This window comes from Sapajus apella, unplaced genomic scaffold, assembly GCF_009761245.1.
Source record: "Sapajus apella isolate SASKATOON/1434 unplaced genomic scaffold, GSC_monkey_1.0 scaffold15, whole genome shotgun sequence".
NCBI classification, from domain to species: Eukaryota; Metazoa; Chordata; class Mammalia; order Primates; family Cebidae; genus Sapajus; species Sapajus apella.
In genome coordinates, this window is record NW_022436955.1 from 1,272,133 (window position 1) to 1,291,834 (window position 19,702).

At 42.8% G+C, this 19,702-nt stretch overlaps 1 protein-coding gene across 7 annotated transcripts in view; it reads right to left on the bottom strand.

Moving 5' to 3' along the window:
- Positions 1 to 3,357: 3,357 nt before the first annotated feature.
- Positions 3,358 to 19,702, bottom strand: part of PSME3IP1 (proteasome activator subunit 3 interacting protein 1) — a 33,545-nt gene continuing 17,200 nt past the window's right edge. For all 7 annotated transcript variants that reach the window (XM_032283964.1, XM_032283961.1, XM_032283962.1 and 4 more), the window contains exons 6-7: positions 14,393 to 14,457; positions 3,358 to 5,399 (exon numbers count right to left, since the gene is read on the bottom strand). In XM_032283964.1, the coding sequence (XP_032139855.1) occupies positions 5,182 to 5,399; positions 14,393 to 14,457 (283 nt within the window). In that variant the 3' untranslated portion in view covers positions 3,358 to 5,181. The remainder of the gene's footprint in view (positions 5,400 to 14,392; positions 14,458 to 19,702) is intronic.

A 19,702-nucleotide genomic window follows, 5' to 3' on the forward strand; every position in this document is an offset into this window, starting at 1 on the left:
GAGGAGACAAGCAGAGAGGCGAATCACGTCTACTAGAGGCAGAGCCAGGTCTCATACCCAAGTCTGGCTGCCTCCGTGGCCCACACTTGCTCCAGTGCGTTGAATGCCTTCCCTTGGCTCTGGATGGGGTTCTTCTGCTCAAGCTGCTAATGAATTTGTCACTCTGTGCCACTGACATTGGGAAGTCAATTGTCCCCACCTACTCTCCTGGTAATTCTTACTAGGGCCTTCTAGGATTGGGCACCGCAGCACATAGATTCCCACCTCTTAGTTCCTGGTGAACTCCAGCCAGAGTTTTTCTGGTGGAAGCGAGTAAGGGATACTTTCATCCTAAGCCTCTGATGCCCCTACTGATTCTGTGGTCACCAAGAGTCAGCTGAAGGATCTGTTAGGGAGACTTCTCTCTAGAGGGCCGCTGGACTGCACAGAGCCCTGATGTGCAGACTGTCCCTTGGAAAACCACAGAGGACTGGCCCCCAGGCCGGCAACATGGGTGGAATCCCACTCCTTTACAGCTTCCCGTGGGAGTGACTTACGAGCTTGGTGAAACTAGGGAGGCTGCTATCCACTGGGCCATGTGAAGGCAAAGCCCCAGCCTTGCAGTGGGGGTCGGTCCCGCATGCTCCCACTCACAGGTCACTTCCTCAGGTGTGGTGGCTGCGGACCCCACATCCAGGCTTCACATGGGGGCAGACCCAGCCATCTCTGCTCTCTGCCTGCTCCTTCTCTGCCTAAGGAGTGAATGGGTAAGTCAAGCAGGCCCTTTACTCCAGGCTGGCTTCAGTTCAGAAGGGAAAGGAATGTGTCTAAACTCTTGACAAGGCCAGCCAATCACTTTTTATTTTTTAATTTTCGAGACAGAATCTCACTGTCACCCAGGAGGGAGTGCAGTGGTGCAATCTCGGCTCACTGCAGCCTCCGCCTCCCGGGTTCAAGTGATTCTCCTGCCTCAGCCTCCCGAGTAGCTGGGACTACAGGCACATGCCACCTTGCCTGGCTAATTTTTGTATTTTTAGTAGAGATGAAATTTCACTATGTTGGTCAGGCTGTTCTTGAACTCCTGACCTCACGTGATCCACCTGCTTTGGCCTCCCAAAGTGCTAGGACTACAGGCATGAGCCATGGCGCCCGGCTCCAAATCACTTTTTAAAAAATCCAGGCTGTGGTGCTGCTACTTGGTTCCCGCACATGGATGGCAGGCTGAAAAGTGAACTTCGAAATTTAACTGGAAAGATTCCTTCACCCTTGAATCTCCTCCACGGAAGCCTGGGCACTGGCATTTGTTTTAAGTTCCACTGAAACCACAGAAAGCCGCACTTGGACTTAAAGGCTCAAATGAAAATTCTGGTTCTGTCACTTAACTACGCAACCTCAGGCATGTGCCCCTAGGAATCCTGATTTCCTGCACAATATAGGGAAGGGCTGCTTCACAGGACTTTTCTGCCCCAGAATGAAAGACACTACAGTTCACAAAAATAACGCACAAATGCCCCAAACACCCTGGCACATACATAGCAAGCTCTCAGTATACACTGAACGAAAGAAAGCAACACAAGTAGTGATGTGCATGACTATTACTAAAACAGCAATGGAAGACGAGCCTGCAGTATAAAGCACAGGTGAAGGGCTGTCCCTCAGGTTTTTCAGCCTCTGCCCTCTGCAAATCTCTGATGCTGCGGCCATGTGCTGCCTGTTCCTGCTGTGAGGCTCCCTCTCTCCCTAAACCGATGCTCCGGCAGGTAAGGGAGCAAAATGTCAGCCCCTGCCAGTGTCACTAAAGCACAAATGGATGACTGGTTTCTGTGTTCAACCTGTGACTACCAAAGTGTTGCCAAGATCCCAGCCTCCCACCGAGCAGAACCTGCATTCCATCCTGTGATGCGTAAGTGGGTTGGGCACGCGGAAAATACCCAAGTCCAAATAATCTGCACTGCCATAGAGCTCTGTTTTTCTGGAGGGACCTAAGACGACAGCTGAGCCATATACCCACGGCTAGGACACCCGCGCCAAGGAACCGGGTGTGCCTAAGCAATTAACATTTAGCTAAGATGGAAGCATACAGCAAAAGCTGGTGGTTGGAGCTTTGACGACCAGATCTGACCCTTTGCCCATGCCAGTTTTCTAGCTGCAACTGAGGAAGGCCAGTGGAATGGATAAACCTGCATAAATCGCCACTAATGGAAGCTCTGGCTATGCCACCCAGAAACAAGGGAGGCCTGATGCAACAGCACCGAGGGTGGCCACCATCTGTCAGATACCGCACACCTAGCACCTAATCTAGGTTATCTCTATCTCCCTAGGAAGTTAGTGTGTTATTCCTATTTACCAAGGAGGAAAGTGAGGTGAAAGGTCACACTAACCTTGCCCAAGTGACACAGCTAGTTATAGTTGGCTCCTAACTCATAACAACTATGGTGGAACTAGGCTGAGTTCCCAGGGAGGAGCAGCAGAAACAGTGCGGAATGGCTTAGACAAATGAAGATCCTCTCTTGGGTGGGAAGGAGGTAGCCAGAAGGGAAGAACTCAGGAGCTAGAGTGAAAGAAATGAGGATGCCTGGCACTAAGTCACCCAACTTAGGGGCTCCTGACTCCCAGTCTAGAATGATCCTGAAAAAACCTGAAGCCACCTGCCCCACCCCCCTTTGGATTTGAGAAGCCAGCTCTGTCTCTTGTGTACTTAGATTCAGGGAAGATATACACGAGTAGGTAGCCAGCCACCTTTTTGGGTCTAGTCACATCAGCTTCCCTGCTTTTTATAGATGGAAAAATAGATGCTTCAAATTTCACACTCCCTTTCTCCACCTAGGTGGGTGACAAGCTAGATAATCCTCCCTAAACAGAGCTGGCAGTAGGATTCCTATTAGCTTTCTCCCTCACATGGTTGAAGAGTGGTAAGAATTCTACCACTCAGGACAAAGTAAGCAAGCTTAAAGAAAACCATGCCAAACTTTGTTTTAGTCCCGTACTTACCCAGTTATAAAATCCCAATTACTAAGGCAGGAGTACTACACTTTATGGTTTAAAGCAGTGTTTCCTTCCAGCCCTGTCCATTCTATTCTCCTTTGGGTTCGAACTTCAAGGTCTACATTAGATGCTTTCCAAGGCTGCTTCCTTTGTTGGTCAGATCAGACGCTGCTTTGTTAGCTGTAGTTTTTACAGAAGCTGTGTTTCAGTTCCAGAGCTCTGTGCTAAAGCGTACAATGGAACATGATGCAATGATCACCAGTGATTCTCAGTCTCTTCTGAGACACCATGAAGAGAAGTCACAGTCTGGACAGTCTCAACCTTCTCAACACAATCTAGCTGAGAGAGATGGGGAGAGTTAGACACAATATTCAGTAGAGGAAAAACAAGATGTTGTTCTTTGACAGGTTTATTAGCTTTCATGTTAATCTTTTTAAACCTGCAACCCTTTGTCAACTTCTTTCTCTATCAAGAGGTCATGAAGTACAGTAATGGCCTCTTAAGAGTCAAGCCACATAAAGATGGTGACTTTGATGCCCTGGTCTGCTGCCTTTAACAATGTGAGGCTGTTTTGGGAACATGCTGTAATAACAGGACTATCACAGGAACAATGAAGCAGAGAAGCAGAAGGTGCCTACACAGTTTTACCTAAACGTCTTATTTGTTAGGATGGAGCTGACACACGTATTGGCAGTCATGAACAATTAGCATAGAGTAGTTCTGAAACGGAGGAAGAATTCACAAGGCATCAGTTATGGGTGCAGGGAAGTCACCATCTGCCAACGGGCACTGGAGTATCACTGCACTGGAAAGGGAAAAGGAGTGGGCTGGATGAGATCCAGGGGCCTCTCTGCCCACATTCAAAGTCGGTAGCTGCTTTGCCTGCTGGCATCACAGTGTCAACACATTTTGTGTGTGTCTCGCTCAGTCTCACACCCAAGAAAGTAAAAACAATTGATGTAGGAACAAGGGGAATGGATAAAGAATGGTACAGGCTTATTCTAAAGCAGGAGAGCCTACAGACTGTTGTCAAAGCTCATGTCTGCCTCTGTCCTCGAGGCCTCCACACCCTCTCCCCCTCCCTCCTCCAGAATCCAAGGGTTGAGCCTGTTTCCCTTTATGAGACGAGATGGAGGAGCACCTCTAGTTTTTGGCTGCTCATGGCCTCAGTGTTGCTGTTTGGAAGGGAAAAAGAGCAGCAAGGGCAGCAAAGAAAAGTACTAGGGCAGCACCCTTAATTTAGAAATAGATTCCACAGTTAAAAGCACAAATATAATATGCATTAAACAGAGAAGGGCCTCGATAGAACAGTCATAATATGCAAGTATGTCCCACTAGTTTACAATATTTGGATTCCAGAAGCTGCCGGAAATAAGTCATCTCATTAACATACCTACCCACAGCTCTGATGTCTGGCTATGAGTAAACAAGGCCTACGTTTCTCTAAAATTTTGAATCTCAAACTAAATCCTTTATTTCAAAAACAAACATCAAATAATTTCCGAGGCAGAGAAAAGGTCTGAGAAGATGGAAGCTTTCTTGTTAGCAGTTCCTTCCTGCATAAATGGGGTTGGAGAGAGAGGGGAGAAGGAATGGCCAAGGGTGCGGAAAGCCTTCACAATGCATGCCGAGTGTGAAGCGACACCCCCAGCAGATGGGGTTTAGCATCTCTACTTAGTCACACAACATCAAGGACTGGTTAGTTCCAGGGAAGGGCTCCATTTCATCACCTGGGTCAGCTTTCTTCCCCCACATGCTCCACAATTCAGTAGAACCAAACAGCACATTCATCTACAATAGAATGTTTAAATAATACCTGTCCAATAACTGCCCTTACTTTTTTGTGCTGTTGGAAAAGGAAAGAAAAGAAAAAAACAGAAAGCAATAAAACCCAAACCCTTTGGCAAGCCAGCCGGTGCCTATCCTCCTAGGGCATTTTTAGTGGAACTTCGGCTGGGCCTTGCCCTCCTCCCCATGTCTGTGAGGAAGTGGCAGCGGGACAGGTTTGGTCATCTGCACCAGAGTGGAAAGAGAAACCAAACACGATTCGGGCCACAGGTAGATTCTGGCACATTTTTAGATTGGGTTGGTTAAAAATGTCACATTGTGCACAGGACGCAGGCAAAGGAGTTTTTTTTGAGGGACATAATGTCTGTAGGCAGCATGAACGGTCCGATCTACCCTTGGGGAGGAGTTTCCAGCTTAAGCACAGAGAAACTAGGGGGCCTCGAGGAAGGTGTTGGTTCGGAAGATGGAGGAGACGATCTTTCCAGTGGCATTGATGGTGCCTTCGCTGTCTGAGCTGGACTCGGAGTCGCTGCTCCCAGAGTAGGCGCCCAGGCCTGGGAGGATGCCGATACAGACTGCAGCAGAGGGGCAGTGGATGGAGGGGCCGCTCAGGGAAGTGTTTCCGAGAGACTTGCAGGATGAGGCCTCTGCAACAAAAGGGGAAAGACTATCACTTCATCACCCTTTCCCAAAGTTGAGGACTGACATACCATGTGCCAGGCACTGTACCAAAGGCTTTTCCCACAGAGAAGCCTCAGAACAACCCTATGCAGCCAATACTATCATAGCCCTCGATTTAGAGACGGGGAAACTGAAGAAGGAAGGGAGGCTCCAGGAGGTGAAAGGACTTCTGAAAGTAAAGGGGCAGAGCTGAGACTTGAATCAAGGTCTTTTTAACCCCAGAGCCTCACTATACTCTGTTGTTCTCCACCAGCTCTGAGTTGCAGAACAAGCTACTTCAGAGTGTAGCCTAGAGTGCTTTGATTTCCCTGTGCTCACACAACCGTGAAATGGACACATGGGTGGGGGATGAAAGGCTTCCACATGCCCTCAACAGTAGGGATGAAGACAGCTAAGAGAGACACTGTGAGCAGTATTAACAATTCCATTAACTTCTCAGCATATTATGCCATTCCTTACTTACTGACCAATACGCCAGCAAGCACAGATACATATTGAAGGCCAAACAGCAGCTACACAATAACATTTTCTTTTAAAAAATGTTAAAAAACTGGGCAGCCCCTACGACTGGAATAGACTCAGAGGGACTCACCAGAATAATGTTCTATATTAAGGGCCACTTTTCCCTGATGGGAGAGAGGAGTAATTCAGAAACTGATTTAACACAACCTTTGCTTTCTAGTTGTATTCTTTTACAAATGAGAAAACAGAAGCCTGTCAGGTAACATTTTTTTTTTTTTTTGAGATGGAGTTTCGCTCGTTACCCAGGCTGGAGTGCAATGGCGCGATCTCGGCTCACCGCAACCTCCGCCTCCTGGGTTCAGGCAATTCTCCTGCCTCAGCCTCCTGAGTAGCTGGGATTACAGGCACGCGCCACCATGCCCGCTAATTTTTTGTAGTTTTTAGTAGAGACGGGGTTTCACCATGTTGACCCGGATGGTCTCTATCTCTTGACCTCGTGATCCACCCTCCTCGGCCTCCCAAAGTGCTGGGATTACAGGCGTGAGCCACCGCGCCCGGCCATCAGGTAACATTTTAAGGCCATGCAGAATGTCACCTAGGAGCTAAGACTCTTTCTCTTACAGGAAACCCACAGTTGTTCTGCCATCTCAATGACAAAGACCTCAATCTAGACAATGCAGGACTTGGTTGGGCATGGTGGCTCATGCCTACAATCCTAGCACTTTGGAAGGCTGAGATGGGAGGACCACTTGAGGTCCGGAGTTTAAGACCAGCGTGGGCAACATAGTGAGTCCCTGTCTCTACAAGAAAATGTTTTAAAAAATTAGTCGCTGCCGAGCGCAGTGGCTCATGCCTGTAATCCCAGCACTGTGGGAGGCTGAGGTGGGTGGATCACTTGAGGTCAGGAGTTCAAGACCCGCCTGCCCAATATAGTGAAACCCTATCACTACTAAAAGAACAAAAAAATGGGCATGGTGATGCATGCCTGTAATCCCAATTACTAGGGAGAGTGAGGGAGGAGAATAGTTTGAATCCAGGAGGCAGTGGTTGCAGCGAGCCAAGATCGCGCCACTGCACTCCAATCTGGGCAACAGAGCAATACTCCATCTCAAAAAAAAAAAAAAAATTAGTTGGGTGTGATGGTTGTGCCTTTGGTCCCAGCTACTCATAAGGCTGAGGCAAGGATTGCTTAAGCCCAGGAATTCAGGGTTACAGTGGCTATGATGGCACCAGTGTACTCCAGCCTGGAAAACAGAGCAAGACCCTGTTTCAAGGAAAAAAAAAGGAGGAGGAAGAAAGAAAATGGAGGACTTGAAGACTAAAGGGAAAGTTAGAACTCTACTCCAGCCCTTCCCTTTTTCCCTGAAATGTTTCCAGCCTTATTTAATCACTACAATCTGATGTATAGACATCATCCCCATCTTACTGATGAGGAAAGTCAAAGCACTTGGCAAGGTTGTAGGTGGCTTAGGGCAGAAAATGTTAAACTAAATGTGAATTAAATGATAACATACTAAAGTGATCATCTGAGCTCACTGCAGAGTAAGGGTTGGAGTTCGTAGTTCATCGCCACAGGCTAACAAGCATACAACTTTTAGAGTTATGCCTTAGATGTGCTAACACCTCATTTACTCAGACATCTCAAGTAAATGTGAAAAGAATCCACAGCTCCAAGTATAGGAAACCAGGAGTAAGCAAACAATACCACTGAGCAGTTAGAAGAGATATCAAACGGCCACCACACAAAGTTCAGGAGATCAATGTATTTACTTGTTTGTGCAAGAAACTCTAAGAAGGGAAAAGGGAACTGCTAAAGATAAGCAATGTTAAAACACGAAGATGGAGAAAAGTAAAATGAAAGCTGATAATGACTGCAGAGATGGTGAGAGCAAGGCTACAAAAAAAGGCAAGAGCAAATACTTGCAACAAATATCACAAAAGCAAATTTCCTTAAGATACTAAGAGTTCTTCCAAATCTGTTAAAAAAACAACCAACAACTAAATAGAAAAGTGAACAGAAAACATGAACAGCTCACAGAAAAAGAAACAGACAAATTTTAAACATAAGGGGGTAAACAATATATTAGGAGGGAATGTGTTGGGAACAGCAAACTTCATATGTTGTTCGAGGGTACAGAGAAATTTGGCAATGCTCTTCAAACTTAAATGATGTTCATAAGAGAACATTCATTGCAGCACTGTTTACAGTAGTGAAAGACTACAGACACCAATATGTCCATTAATAGATGGCTTGTTAAGTAACGGACTACTATTCAACCATTAAGAAGAATAAAGTAGCTGGGCATAATGGCTCATGCCTGTAATCCCTGCACTGTGGGAGGCCAAAGCAGGGGGATCACTTGACCCCAGGAGTTTGCGGCCAGTCTGGGCAACAGAGGGAGACACTGGCTCTACAAAAAAATTTTAAAAATTAGCAAGGTGTGGTGATATACACCTGTAGTCCCAGCTACTCAGGAGGCTGAGGTGGGAGGATCACTTGAACTGGGGAAGTTGAGGCTGTAGTGAGCCATGATCACACCAACCTGGGTGACTGCACTCCAACTTGGGTGACAGAGCAAGACCCTATTTCAAAAAAGAAGAAGAAGAAAGAAGAAAAAAGTAAAGAAGAAAGAAGAAGAAGAAGAAAGCATCTCTGTGTATACTATTATTGAATGATCCCCAAGATATTGTGCTAAACGAAAAAGGCAAGAGGCAGTACAGTGTGTGAAAGTTATAATTTGGGAGGGAACTGGACATGCCCATGTATATGTATGACAGTGTCTAAGAACAATACATAAAAACTGGCAGCAGTGGCTGCTCAGGGGAAAGGAATTAAGTAGCTGGAAAATGGGGGAGACTTACTTTTTTGAATTTTTCTTTTTCTTTTCTTTTTTTTGAATTTTTCTTTTTCCACATTCTTTTGAATTTTTCTTTTCTTTTATTTCTTTGAGAACATAGGTCTCACTATGCTGCCCAAGTTAAATTCCTGGGCTCAAGTAATCTTCTTGCTTCAGCCTCCCAGAGTGCTGGGATTACAGGAATGAGCTATCTCACCTGGCCTAAATGTTTTATTATGTGCATATGTTACCAATTCAGACAACTTTTTAACACTTAGCTGTGCTTGGGTAGACAATTTTTTTAAAAAGCAAATACAAAAATTCAAAGAACATCCTAAGCCACTTAAACTAAGGAGGAATAGTTCCATTTATCTCAGTATCCCAGTATGAAAGCTTCTAAGAAGGCAGAGGAGAAGGGTTGCTTGTTTGTATTCTCCACTAACTGTAAGCCCCTTGAAGGCAAGAGCTCTTTTATCACCATTCCACTTCCAGGACATACAGCACAGGGTCTGGCTCAGAGCAAGCTTGCATTCACAAGGGTCAGAAGTCAGAATGCAGGAAAATGTGTTAGTTTACAGAGTTTCATTGCAGTTGGCTAATTTGGGAGGAAAGCGTATAAAAATGTGATGCTCTTGTAACATTTGGGACATAACATCAATCATGACTTAAACATGCATTGTATTACTTATGTATACCATATAGAATGATACTTTCAGCATTCTATTAGAAAAATTTGGTTGTTTAAAAAAAAAAAAAAAAAAAAACCGGCCAGGAGTGGTGGCTCACGCCTGTAATCCCAGCACTTTGGGAGGCTGAGGCAGGTGGATCATCTGAGGTCAGAAGTTTGAGACCAGCCTGGCCAACATGGGGGAACCCCATCTCTACTAAAAATACAATAATTAGCCGAGTGTGATGGTGCATGCCTGCAATCCCAGCTACTTGGTGGCTGAGGCAGGAGAATCACTTGAGCCTGGGAGGCGGAGGATCGTGCCACTGTACTCCAGCCTAGGTGACAGAGCGAGACTGTCTCAAAAAAAAAACAACAAAAACAAAACACCAAAAAACCTTATAAGGGTATATATATCAGTTACTTCGAAAACTAACTTATGTGAAATTGTTGAATGAGATATTTCATTTTATCAAGTACAATCACCCTTGCTTAATGATGGGGATCTGACCTGAGGAATGCATCATTAGACAATTTTATCATTATGAACATCATAGAGTACTTATGCAACCTAGATGGTACAGCCTACTACACATGTAGGCCATATGGTATACAGCCTATTGCTCCTAGGCTACAAACCTGTTCAGCATGTTACTGTATGAATACTGTAGGCAGTTGTAATACAATGCTCAGTAGATGTAAGCACAGAAAAGGTACAGTAAAAATATGGTATCATAATTTTATGGGACCACTGTCATATAAGCACCCTTCATTGAGCAAAATGCCGTTATGTGGCACATGACCATGTTTCAAGGATGAATGGAATTGAAAGGTCTATTTTACACACAAAAGAAGGATGGAAGTCAGAGTGCCTGTGGGGTTAGAGAGCTGGCCGAACGGAAGGATGGAAGTTAGCTACAGAAATATAATCAAGGAATCTGGACCACTGTGGCATCAGAAGAATTTACATGAAAAGACCAAATATCCCAATTATCTAGGAGGTTTCAAGAAAGAAAAGAGATTGCAACTCTGACAAATTTCATTCCAAAAGCAGTTAACTGTCCAAAGAGAACAAAATGGTGCCCTCTGATCTCACCCATTTGGTGAAGTTTCCTGCCAACTTCTGCATTTGCAGGACCACATTGTCATACCAAATTAACACAGAAAATTACTAATAGAGAATGTTCTTAGTATTCAGACAGATGCGTGACTTGGGAGTAGATGGGGCCAACTTGTGCATTCACTGGCTCTGCTCAGTGCTTAAGTTCAGAGTCTTCAGTGGGGGAAGCCTGAATCTCTATCAGGGTCATAGGGTTATCTTCTGGGAGTCCAAGGGGCAAATCCTCCTACTGCCAAGGGCAAGACTGAAGCAAGCCTCAGGGGGCGTTCTTTTTGTGGGGCCTTAAGTCCTAGCAAAGGAGGACACTTCCTGCCTAGTTTCTGTTGCAGGAATGCAGAAGTAGGAAGAAGGGATTTAGAATGACAAAAAGATGGCTCTGAAACACAAGTGTCTGCCTGAGATAGTTCAAAGAAGCCACACAAATTTTCCTTTCCAATTATTAATTCATATAGTTCCTACCAGAAAATAAGTACCATGCAAAAGGCAACTAGTTTACTCGTGGAAATACGCTTAAGATTCCTATGCCAGGAGCATTTAGCCCCAGCTACTCAGGAGGCTGATGTGGGAGGATCACCTGAGCCTGGAAGTTTGTGGCTATAGTGTGCCATGATCGCACCTGTGAAAAGTCAAAGCACTACAGCCTAAGCAACAAAGTGAGATCCCATCTCTAAAAAAATTAAAAGAAAAATATTCCTATGAAGTTTTGTGCATGTATGTGTATTCACATACGCAGTATACATTTATCCTATTTAACCAAGTTTCCTATTTATTAAAAAGATGTCAGTGAAAAATTCCAAAATTGCTGATTGAGTATAAATTGGGATAACTTATCTGAAGGGCGATTTGGCAATATTTACCTAAATTACAAATGCATATCCTCTCTGACCTATCAAGTCTACTTCAAAGCATTTAACCTGATATATCTGTGCAAGTGAAAAATTATGCACATGCAGGATTATTACTGAAACATCAGAACAGGGGAAGAATTAAGTGTTCAATTAAAAAGTCGGATAAATATACTATGATATACCCACACAATATACAATACTATACAGCCTTAAAAAGGAACAAGGAAGCACTTTATGTCCAATTATGCCATGATTCCCAAGGTACAATTACTGCTGAATTAAGCAATGAATAGAGTAGATTACATTAAAATACTACTAATAATGAAAGTATCAAAACAATATATGACGTATTCTTGCTGAAAAAACCAACTTGATCAAGCTTCCAGATCTAATTACCATTTTACAGGAGTAGCAGGAAACAGCATGGGGATGCAATCAGCTAAATCTAGAGCCTGAGGAACGTTGAAGAACAAAGACCCAGTTTCTCCACAAATAAAATACAAAGAAAACAAAATATAAATTCAGAAAGAACTTAGAGATTAAATTCAAATTAAAAGGTATATTAGCCTATCGTTAAGATGATATAAAATGGCAATATTGCCAAAATTATCTACAGATTCCAAAAATTCCTGTATCAAAATCTTAGCTAGCTGCCTTTTCTGCAGAAACTAACAAGCCGATCCCAAAATTCATATGGAAATGCAAGAGACTCCAAATAGCCAAAACAATCTTGAAAAAGAGGAGCCAAGTTAGAAGACTCATACTTCCCAATTTCAAAACTTACTCCAAAGCTAGAGTGATCAAGAGAGTCCAGAAATAAACCCACATTTATGGTCAACAGATTTTTTTAAATATATAAACCACTGAGTTGTACACTTTATAGGGTGAATTTTATGATATGTGAATTATACCTCAATAATTTTTTTAAAAAGCCATAGTAGCCAAATATAAGGTCTGGTCCTTGCTTAAATCATAATTTTTAAAAAGAAAAAACTTTTTTTTGAGATAATTGGAGAAGATAAATACTAAATAGATATTTGGTAATTATTATTATTAATATAATGGTATTGTAATTGTTAAAGAAACAAAATAAGAACTTGTATTTGCTAGAGACACATATTAAGAATTATGAATAAAATGATATAATGTCCAAAATTGTCACAAAATATTACAGTTGAGAGATATAAATGAAATAAAATTGGCTATGTGTTAAAAACTGTTGACTGGTGTGGTGGCTCATACCTGTATTCCCAGCACCTTGGGGGGCTTAGGCAGGCGGGTCACTTTCGGCCAGGAGTTTGAGACCAGCCTGGCCAACATGGTGAAACTCCGTCTCTACTAAAAGTACAAAAATTAGCTGGGCATGGTGGCACATGACTATAGTCTAGCTACTTGGGTGGTTGAGGCATGAGAATTGCTTGAACCGGGAAGGCAGAGGCTGCAGGGAGCCAAGATCATGCCACTCTACACTCTAGCCTGAGTGACTCTGTCTCAAAAAAAAAAAAAAAAAAAAAAAAAATTGTTGAAGCTCTTTCCTATAGGAGATAGCTTACAAAGAAAAAAAAAGTCACTGAAGCTAGGTGATGGAGGTTTATTATACTTATCCCAACTTCTGAATACATAAATTATCCATAATAAAGCATTTAAAAAATACATACTTACAATTGCTTGTACATCATAGAATAGCTCTTGATGGATACATTAAGAAATGTGGCCGGGCTTGATGGCTCACTCCTGTAATCCCAGCACTTTGGGAGGCTGAGGCAGGCAGATCATTTGAGGTCAGGAGTGCAAGACCAGCCTGGCCAGCATGGTGAAACCCCATCTCTACTAAAAATACAAAAATTAGCCAGGTGTGGTAGCATGCACCTGTAATCCCAGATACTTGGGAGGCTGAGGCAGGAGAATGACTTAAGCTCAGGAGGCAGAGATTGCAGTGAGCTGAGAATGGGCGACTACACTCCAGCCTGGGTGACAGAGTGAGACTTCATCTCAAAAAACAAAATGATATAATTCTGCTTCCCTCTAAGAAGAGCTAGATGGGAGAGGATATGGATAAAAGGTAGACTCTTCAGCCGGGCATGGTGGCTCACGCCTGTAATCCAAGCACTTTGGAGGCCAAGGCAGGCGGATCACCTGAGGTCGGGAGTACAAGACCAGCCTGACCAACAAGGTGAAACCCTATCTTAAAAAAAAAAAAAAAAAAGGTAGACTCTTCCTTTCATTTTATTATTATTATTATTATTTTTTTTTTCAGAAAGAAAAGTAGGTTCTTTTTAAAAGTAGGTTCTACAGCAAAAGGGTAACAGCAATAGCCCACTGCCACTGGCACTTAGTAGATGCATATTAAAAAGCATCATTTTTTTTTGAGAGAAATTAATGTAAGCCCTGTTGATCCATGGAATTTAGTTCAGTGTCTCAACCCCACACGGAGTTAGATTAAAAATGAAAACACACTCTTGAATTTCTCATCCCTAATCCAGCCCCCAGTAACATTCACCTTCACTTACAACTTCTTGCCACTTAATACAGAGACAGATTTCCTTACATAAAGGTAAGCACCAAGGAAGTATACTCTTAGAAACTATTAAGCTTCTAGGCTCAATCCAATCCAACAATGAGCAGGAGCCAGGTATTTACCTCCTGTTAGGTAGCAAGCCAGGTGAAATAAAAAAAGTGACATTTGGGAGAAACAGAAAAAAACTTTTTGTAAGCAGAGGTGATACGATGACCAGGGCCTGGTAAGCATTCCTGGGAGAGTACTATTTTCACTGATCAGTTTCACTGTTTCTACCATAATAACCTTTGCAGGTATAAAATCCTGCCTGGTATAAACTCTTACCTGGCTGACAAACTCTTGCCTGGTATAAAATCTTGCCTGGCATAAAATAGTTGGGTAAATTAAACCTAGGTAGGCTTGCTTAAAGACAGAAATGTATTCATTTGCAGATGCAATGCATTCCAGCCCTTTACTGTGGTTCATCTGTATTATGAGTATGAGAAAGCAATGAAGGCTGCCACCCACCTTGATTCTTGTCATCTGGCTCAGGGTCCGGTTTCAGTCTTTTCACACTGTTGCCACTCTCTGAGCTGCAACAAAACACATGGTGATGTGAGCTATGTCTAATCTTGGGGATCAAAGCTTAGGGAATCAGGAGCTCCAATAACTATTTATACGGGTCTTAGGCAGTCTCAAGAAACTGGGATGATAAAAATGAATGAAAAGTATTCATTTCAGATTCTTAATCTCCTTCCAATTGCATCATTAGTCATAAAGACAATTTAAACTCCTGACAAATCCAGGGAGTAAAGCACTGTATTTTCAAGCATCACTTCAAACTTCAGATTCAGATTCTTGGCTGTCTTTATCACTCAAATTGGTTAGAATCACAGATGGATTTCAAGAGTATTTAGACATGTTCACAAATGACAAACATTTAGTAATTACAGATTGAAGAAAACATCTTCAGTAACATGCCAGAGATTCTAAGAGTCACCCAAAAGATTTTTCACTAAAAGAATGTATAAGGAATATATTTCAGTGAAGAACGAAATGATCCCAGAAGGAAGGGGTGGTGAACAAAGAAACTGGCAAACACAAATATAAATCTAAACAAATACTGTCTGTATCAAAAAATAACATCTAGTTTGTGGTGTTCAACATGACCATACTGAAGTCCTGCACAACAGCAGCATGTAAAGAAGGAAGAGGTGATTGTAGCTAAAGGTTCTAAGGTCCGTGGGAAGTATGTCTGGTAAATTTCAAGGTTGGCCACTATGAGAAAAAAAAGTATGTAAATCTAACTAGTACAAAGAAAAAAATGAATGAAAGAATTTTATATCTCAGTCATTTTGTTAAATGCAAGAATACAAGTTAAAAAAAAATTTTTTTAAGACAGAGTTTCTCTATTGCCCAGGTTGGAGTGCAATGTCGCAATCTCGGCTCACTGTAACCTCCACCTCCCAAGTTCAAGTGATTCTCCTGCCTCAGCCTCTCGAGTAGCTTGGATTACAGGCGCCCACAGGATGCCTGGCTAATTTTTGTATTGTTTTAGTAGAGATGGGGTTTCACCAGGTTGGCCAGCCTGGTCTCGAACTCCTGACCTCAGGTGATCCACCACCTCGGCCTCCCGAAGTGCTGGGATTACAGGCATGAGCCACTGCACCTGACCTCAGCGACAGTGCGTGCCAGGAAAAATATTTTTTTAAAGTCAAAAGACATTAATATGATAGAAATTATATTTTAAAATTTTACTATAAACAGACCAAATCTACTAATGAAAAGCTATTAATAGACTAAATTAATTATCTTATTTGTTTATTTATTTATTTATTGTGAGATGGAGGCTTGCTCTGTAGCCTAGGCTGGAGTGCAGTGGCACAATTTCAGCTCACTGCAACCTCCACCTCTTGGAATCAAGCGATTCTCCTGCCTCAGTCTCCTGAGTAGCTGGGATTACAGGCATGAGTATTTTTAGTAGAGATGGGGTTTCTCCATGTTGGCCAGGCTGGTCTCGAACTCTTTACCTCAAGTAATCCACCCGCCTCAGCCTCCCAAAGTGTTGGGATTACAGGCCTGAGCCACCACGCCCAGCTTTAATAGACTAAATTTAAAAGCAACTATTTATAAGAGACACATCTAAAAACTTAACCAAAGTGAAACAAAAACAAACAACTTAATACCCAGAAAGTTTCAAAGTAAAAGAACTGAGAAAGAGGTACTAAGGCAAATCACCTAAAGAAGGTTGAAGCACCAATATTAATATTAGGAAAATAGGCTTTAAGAACAAAAGCACTGTAAAGGATTAGAAAGGTTACTTTAGGCCAGGCTCAGTGGCTCAAGCCTGTAATCCCAGCACTTTGGGAGGCCGAGGTGGGTGGATCACTTGAGGTCAGGAGTTCAAGACCGGCCTGGCCAACATGGTAAAACTTCGTCTCTACTAAAAATACAGAAACTAGCCAGGCATGATGGTGGGTAGCCTCAGCTACTCGGGAGGCAGAGGCAGGAGAATTGCTTGAACCCAGGAGGCGGAGGTTGCAGTGAGCTGAGATTGTACTACTGCACTCCGGCCTGGGTGATAGAGCAAGGTTCAGTCTCAAAAAAAAAAAAGATTACTTTATAACAAAAGTCTGATTAACTATAATGAAATAACTATTCTGAACATATATGTATCTAATTAAAGAGCTTAAAATATACATTTGACGGAATTATGAAAAGAAATCACTATTATAGTGGGAATTTCAAAACACTTATCTCAAGAACTGATAGGGCAAACAGACAAATACATAAGGACACAGAAGATGTAAATAATACCAGTGATCAAACTTGATTTCTTTTTTTTCCTACACAGAACCAATAATTAAAAAACATAGATTCTCCTCAAACTTAACTTGCAATATTCACAAACATTATTAACCTCAGGAACAGGTAATAAAGCAAGTCTAAAACAACTTTAAAAGAAGCCATGTGGGGCGGGTTCAGTGGCTCACACCTGCAATCCCAGCACCTTAGGGGACTCTGGGGGAGGATCGCTTGAGCCCAGGAGGTCGAGACCATACTGGATAACACAGAGAAACCTTGTCCTCATTAAAAATAAAAAAATTAGGCCGGGCGCGGTGGCTCAAGCCTGTAATCCCAGCACTTTGGGAGGCCGAGGCGGGTGGATCACGAGGTCAAGAGATCGAGACCATCCTGGTCAACACGGTGAAACCCCGTCTCTACTAAAAATACAAAACATTAGCTGGGCATGGTGGCGCGTGCCTGTAATCCCAGCTACTCAGGAAGCTGAGGCAGGAGAATTGCCTGAACCCAGGAGGCGGAGGTTGCGGTGAGCCGAGATCGCGCCATTGCACTCCAGCCTGGGTAACGAGCGAAACTCCGTCCCAAAAAAAAAAAAAAATAAAAATAAAAAAATAAAAAAATTAGCCAGGTGTGGTGGCACATGTCTGTATGTACAACTACTTGGGAGGCTGGGGTGGGGAAGATCACTTGAGCCCCAGAGGTCGAGGCTGCAATGAGCCATGATTGTTCCACACACTCCAACCTGGGGGACAGAGAAACACCCTATCTCCCAAAAAAAAAAAAAAAAAAAAGAGGCCTGGAGCAGTGGCTCATGCCTTAATCCCAGGACTATGGGAGGCTGAGGCAGGCGGATTACCTGAGGTCAGGAGTTTGAGACCAGCCTGGCCAACAGGGTGAAACCCCATCTCATACAACATTAGCCAGGTTTGGTGGTACACGCCTGTAATCCCAGCTACTTGGGAGGATGAAGCAGGAGAATTGCTTGACCCAGGAGGCAGAGGTTGCAGTGAGCCAAGATCGTGCCATCATACTCCAATCTGGAAAAAAAAAGGAAAACCCAAACACAAAAAAAAAAAAAAAAAAAAAAAAAAGAAAAGTAAAAAGAACAAGCAGTATATATAAAATCACACTGCAATTAAGTTAGAAATCAATGACAAAAGAGAAACATATTTTGTAGCCTCTAAAACACTGTTATATATATCAATATACCATCATAAGGTATTAAAATGTGTGTGTGGTGAAGAGAAAGGTTTATCTTCCCCCTCAATTAAATATGGTTATTACCTCAATATGGAGATTTAAAAAATACATTTCTAAATAATTCCTGAGTCAAAGATGAAATCATAATAGATATTTTAAAATACTTAGAAGGAAATCTAAAAATTATATACCATGAAAGCTGAGGAAAATTTATAGCTTCAGATATCTGTAACTGAAAAGGCTGCACGTTCATGAGCTAGGTATCTGACAGTTTTTTCTAACAATAAATAAAAGAATAAAGTAGAAGAGATTAAAGAATATTCCTCTGAAGAAGGTAAGAAATTGCTGCTTGTTTGTTCTTATGCTTCATGACCTATACATGCCAATGGCTTCCAGACCTTCACCAGGCAGCAGAATCACTCATTGAACTTTGAAAACTACGACTCCCAGACTTCACTTCAAACTTACTGAGCCACAATTAGTGTGAGGCCTGTGAATATACATTATTAACAAACTCCCAGTGATTCCAATAAACCCAGGGTCGGATAGATTAGGAACTCCTGCCCCAGGAGACTAATTCAACACCTTGTTACACAAAGCAACATTAAATGATGTTGTTTCAACACCCAAAAGGGGTTATATGCCAAATAACCAAATAAACGACTACAGAGCCTTTCCTAAAGGTGATCTAAGAACTAAGGGAGACAGTTACAACACCCATTCTGCGACCACCAAGAGCAGTCTCAGGGAATAACAAACTGATCACCAGGAGAGCCCTCCCTAGGCATATTCCAGTAAAACTGACCCAGGTCCAAGTTCTGAGAGTCCCTGGCCTTGCAAGAAAGCTTATGTGAGAACTTGAAAGGAATTATGATTCATGGTTTGGGTAACAAGCCCGTCTCAGGATAACTCCTCCCCTCTGCTGCTATACCAGGATGACATTTTTACATGTAGGCAGTGTTCCTAAGAACATCTGCAGCAGATGGGTGGAGTGCCAAACCACAAGACTGCATCAATACACTCCCTTCAAAAACATATGGCTGGTTGCCAATACACCATATTGATTTTCCTAACAGACTGCACTTAAACTTATCATTTCACCCATGGTCTGTTGGGTCAAATCAAAATGACCAGATTCAATCACTCTGATGCCATTTCAGGATTTGGAAAGGGAGGAGCAAACATAGCAAAGAACTTATCACAGCCTCAAGATAGTGCAGTCACTTCCACATCCATGAAACCTAGCCACAGCCAGGTCTGTAACCCTGTCAGGGCTGCCATGTTTTTTCAGGACATGATGCTTTCGCTGAAGCTGTTCCCTCTGCCTAGACTGTTCTCTCCCTTGTTGCTTGTCAAAGCCCTAGTCATCCTACCTAATCAGCATCTTTCCAACGTTTTCCCCAACCTCCCCAAGATGAAGACGCACACACCCTCTAAGCAGCATGTATGCTCCTCCTCCTTGCTCTCAGTACACCCTACACAGATCCTTTCACAAGAATCGTTACCTCATTTGTCTAGACAGAAGCCCAAATATTGAACTCCAGCTCTCTATTTCTGTATGATCTTGCACAAAGAAGGTTCTCAACCTCTCAAACTCTTGGTCTTCTCATCTACAAAACAGGGACTATAATTGTACTTCATAGGATTGTTGAAGAATAAATAAGATTATGCACAGGAAGCACTTGATACAATCCCTGGCATGGCAGACGCCCACTGAAATGCAGCTGTTATTTATATTTGTTGAATGAATGATCAGAGAGATGAGAGTCAAAGCCTATAGAAGACACCAAATCTGGAAGGAGAGAGAGAGGTCAGCACACCAAGGGAACTTCA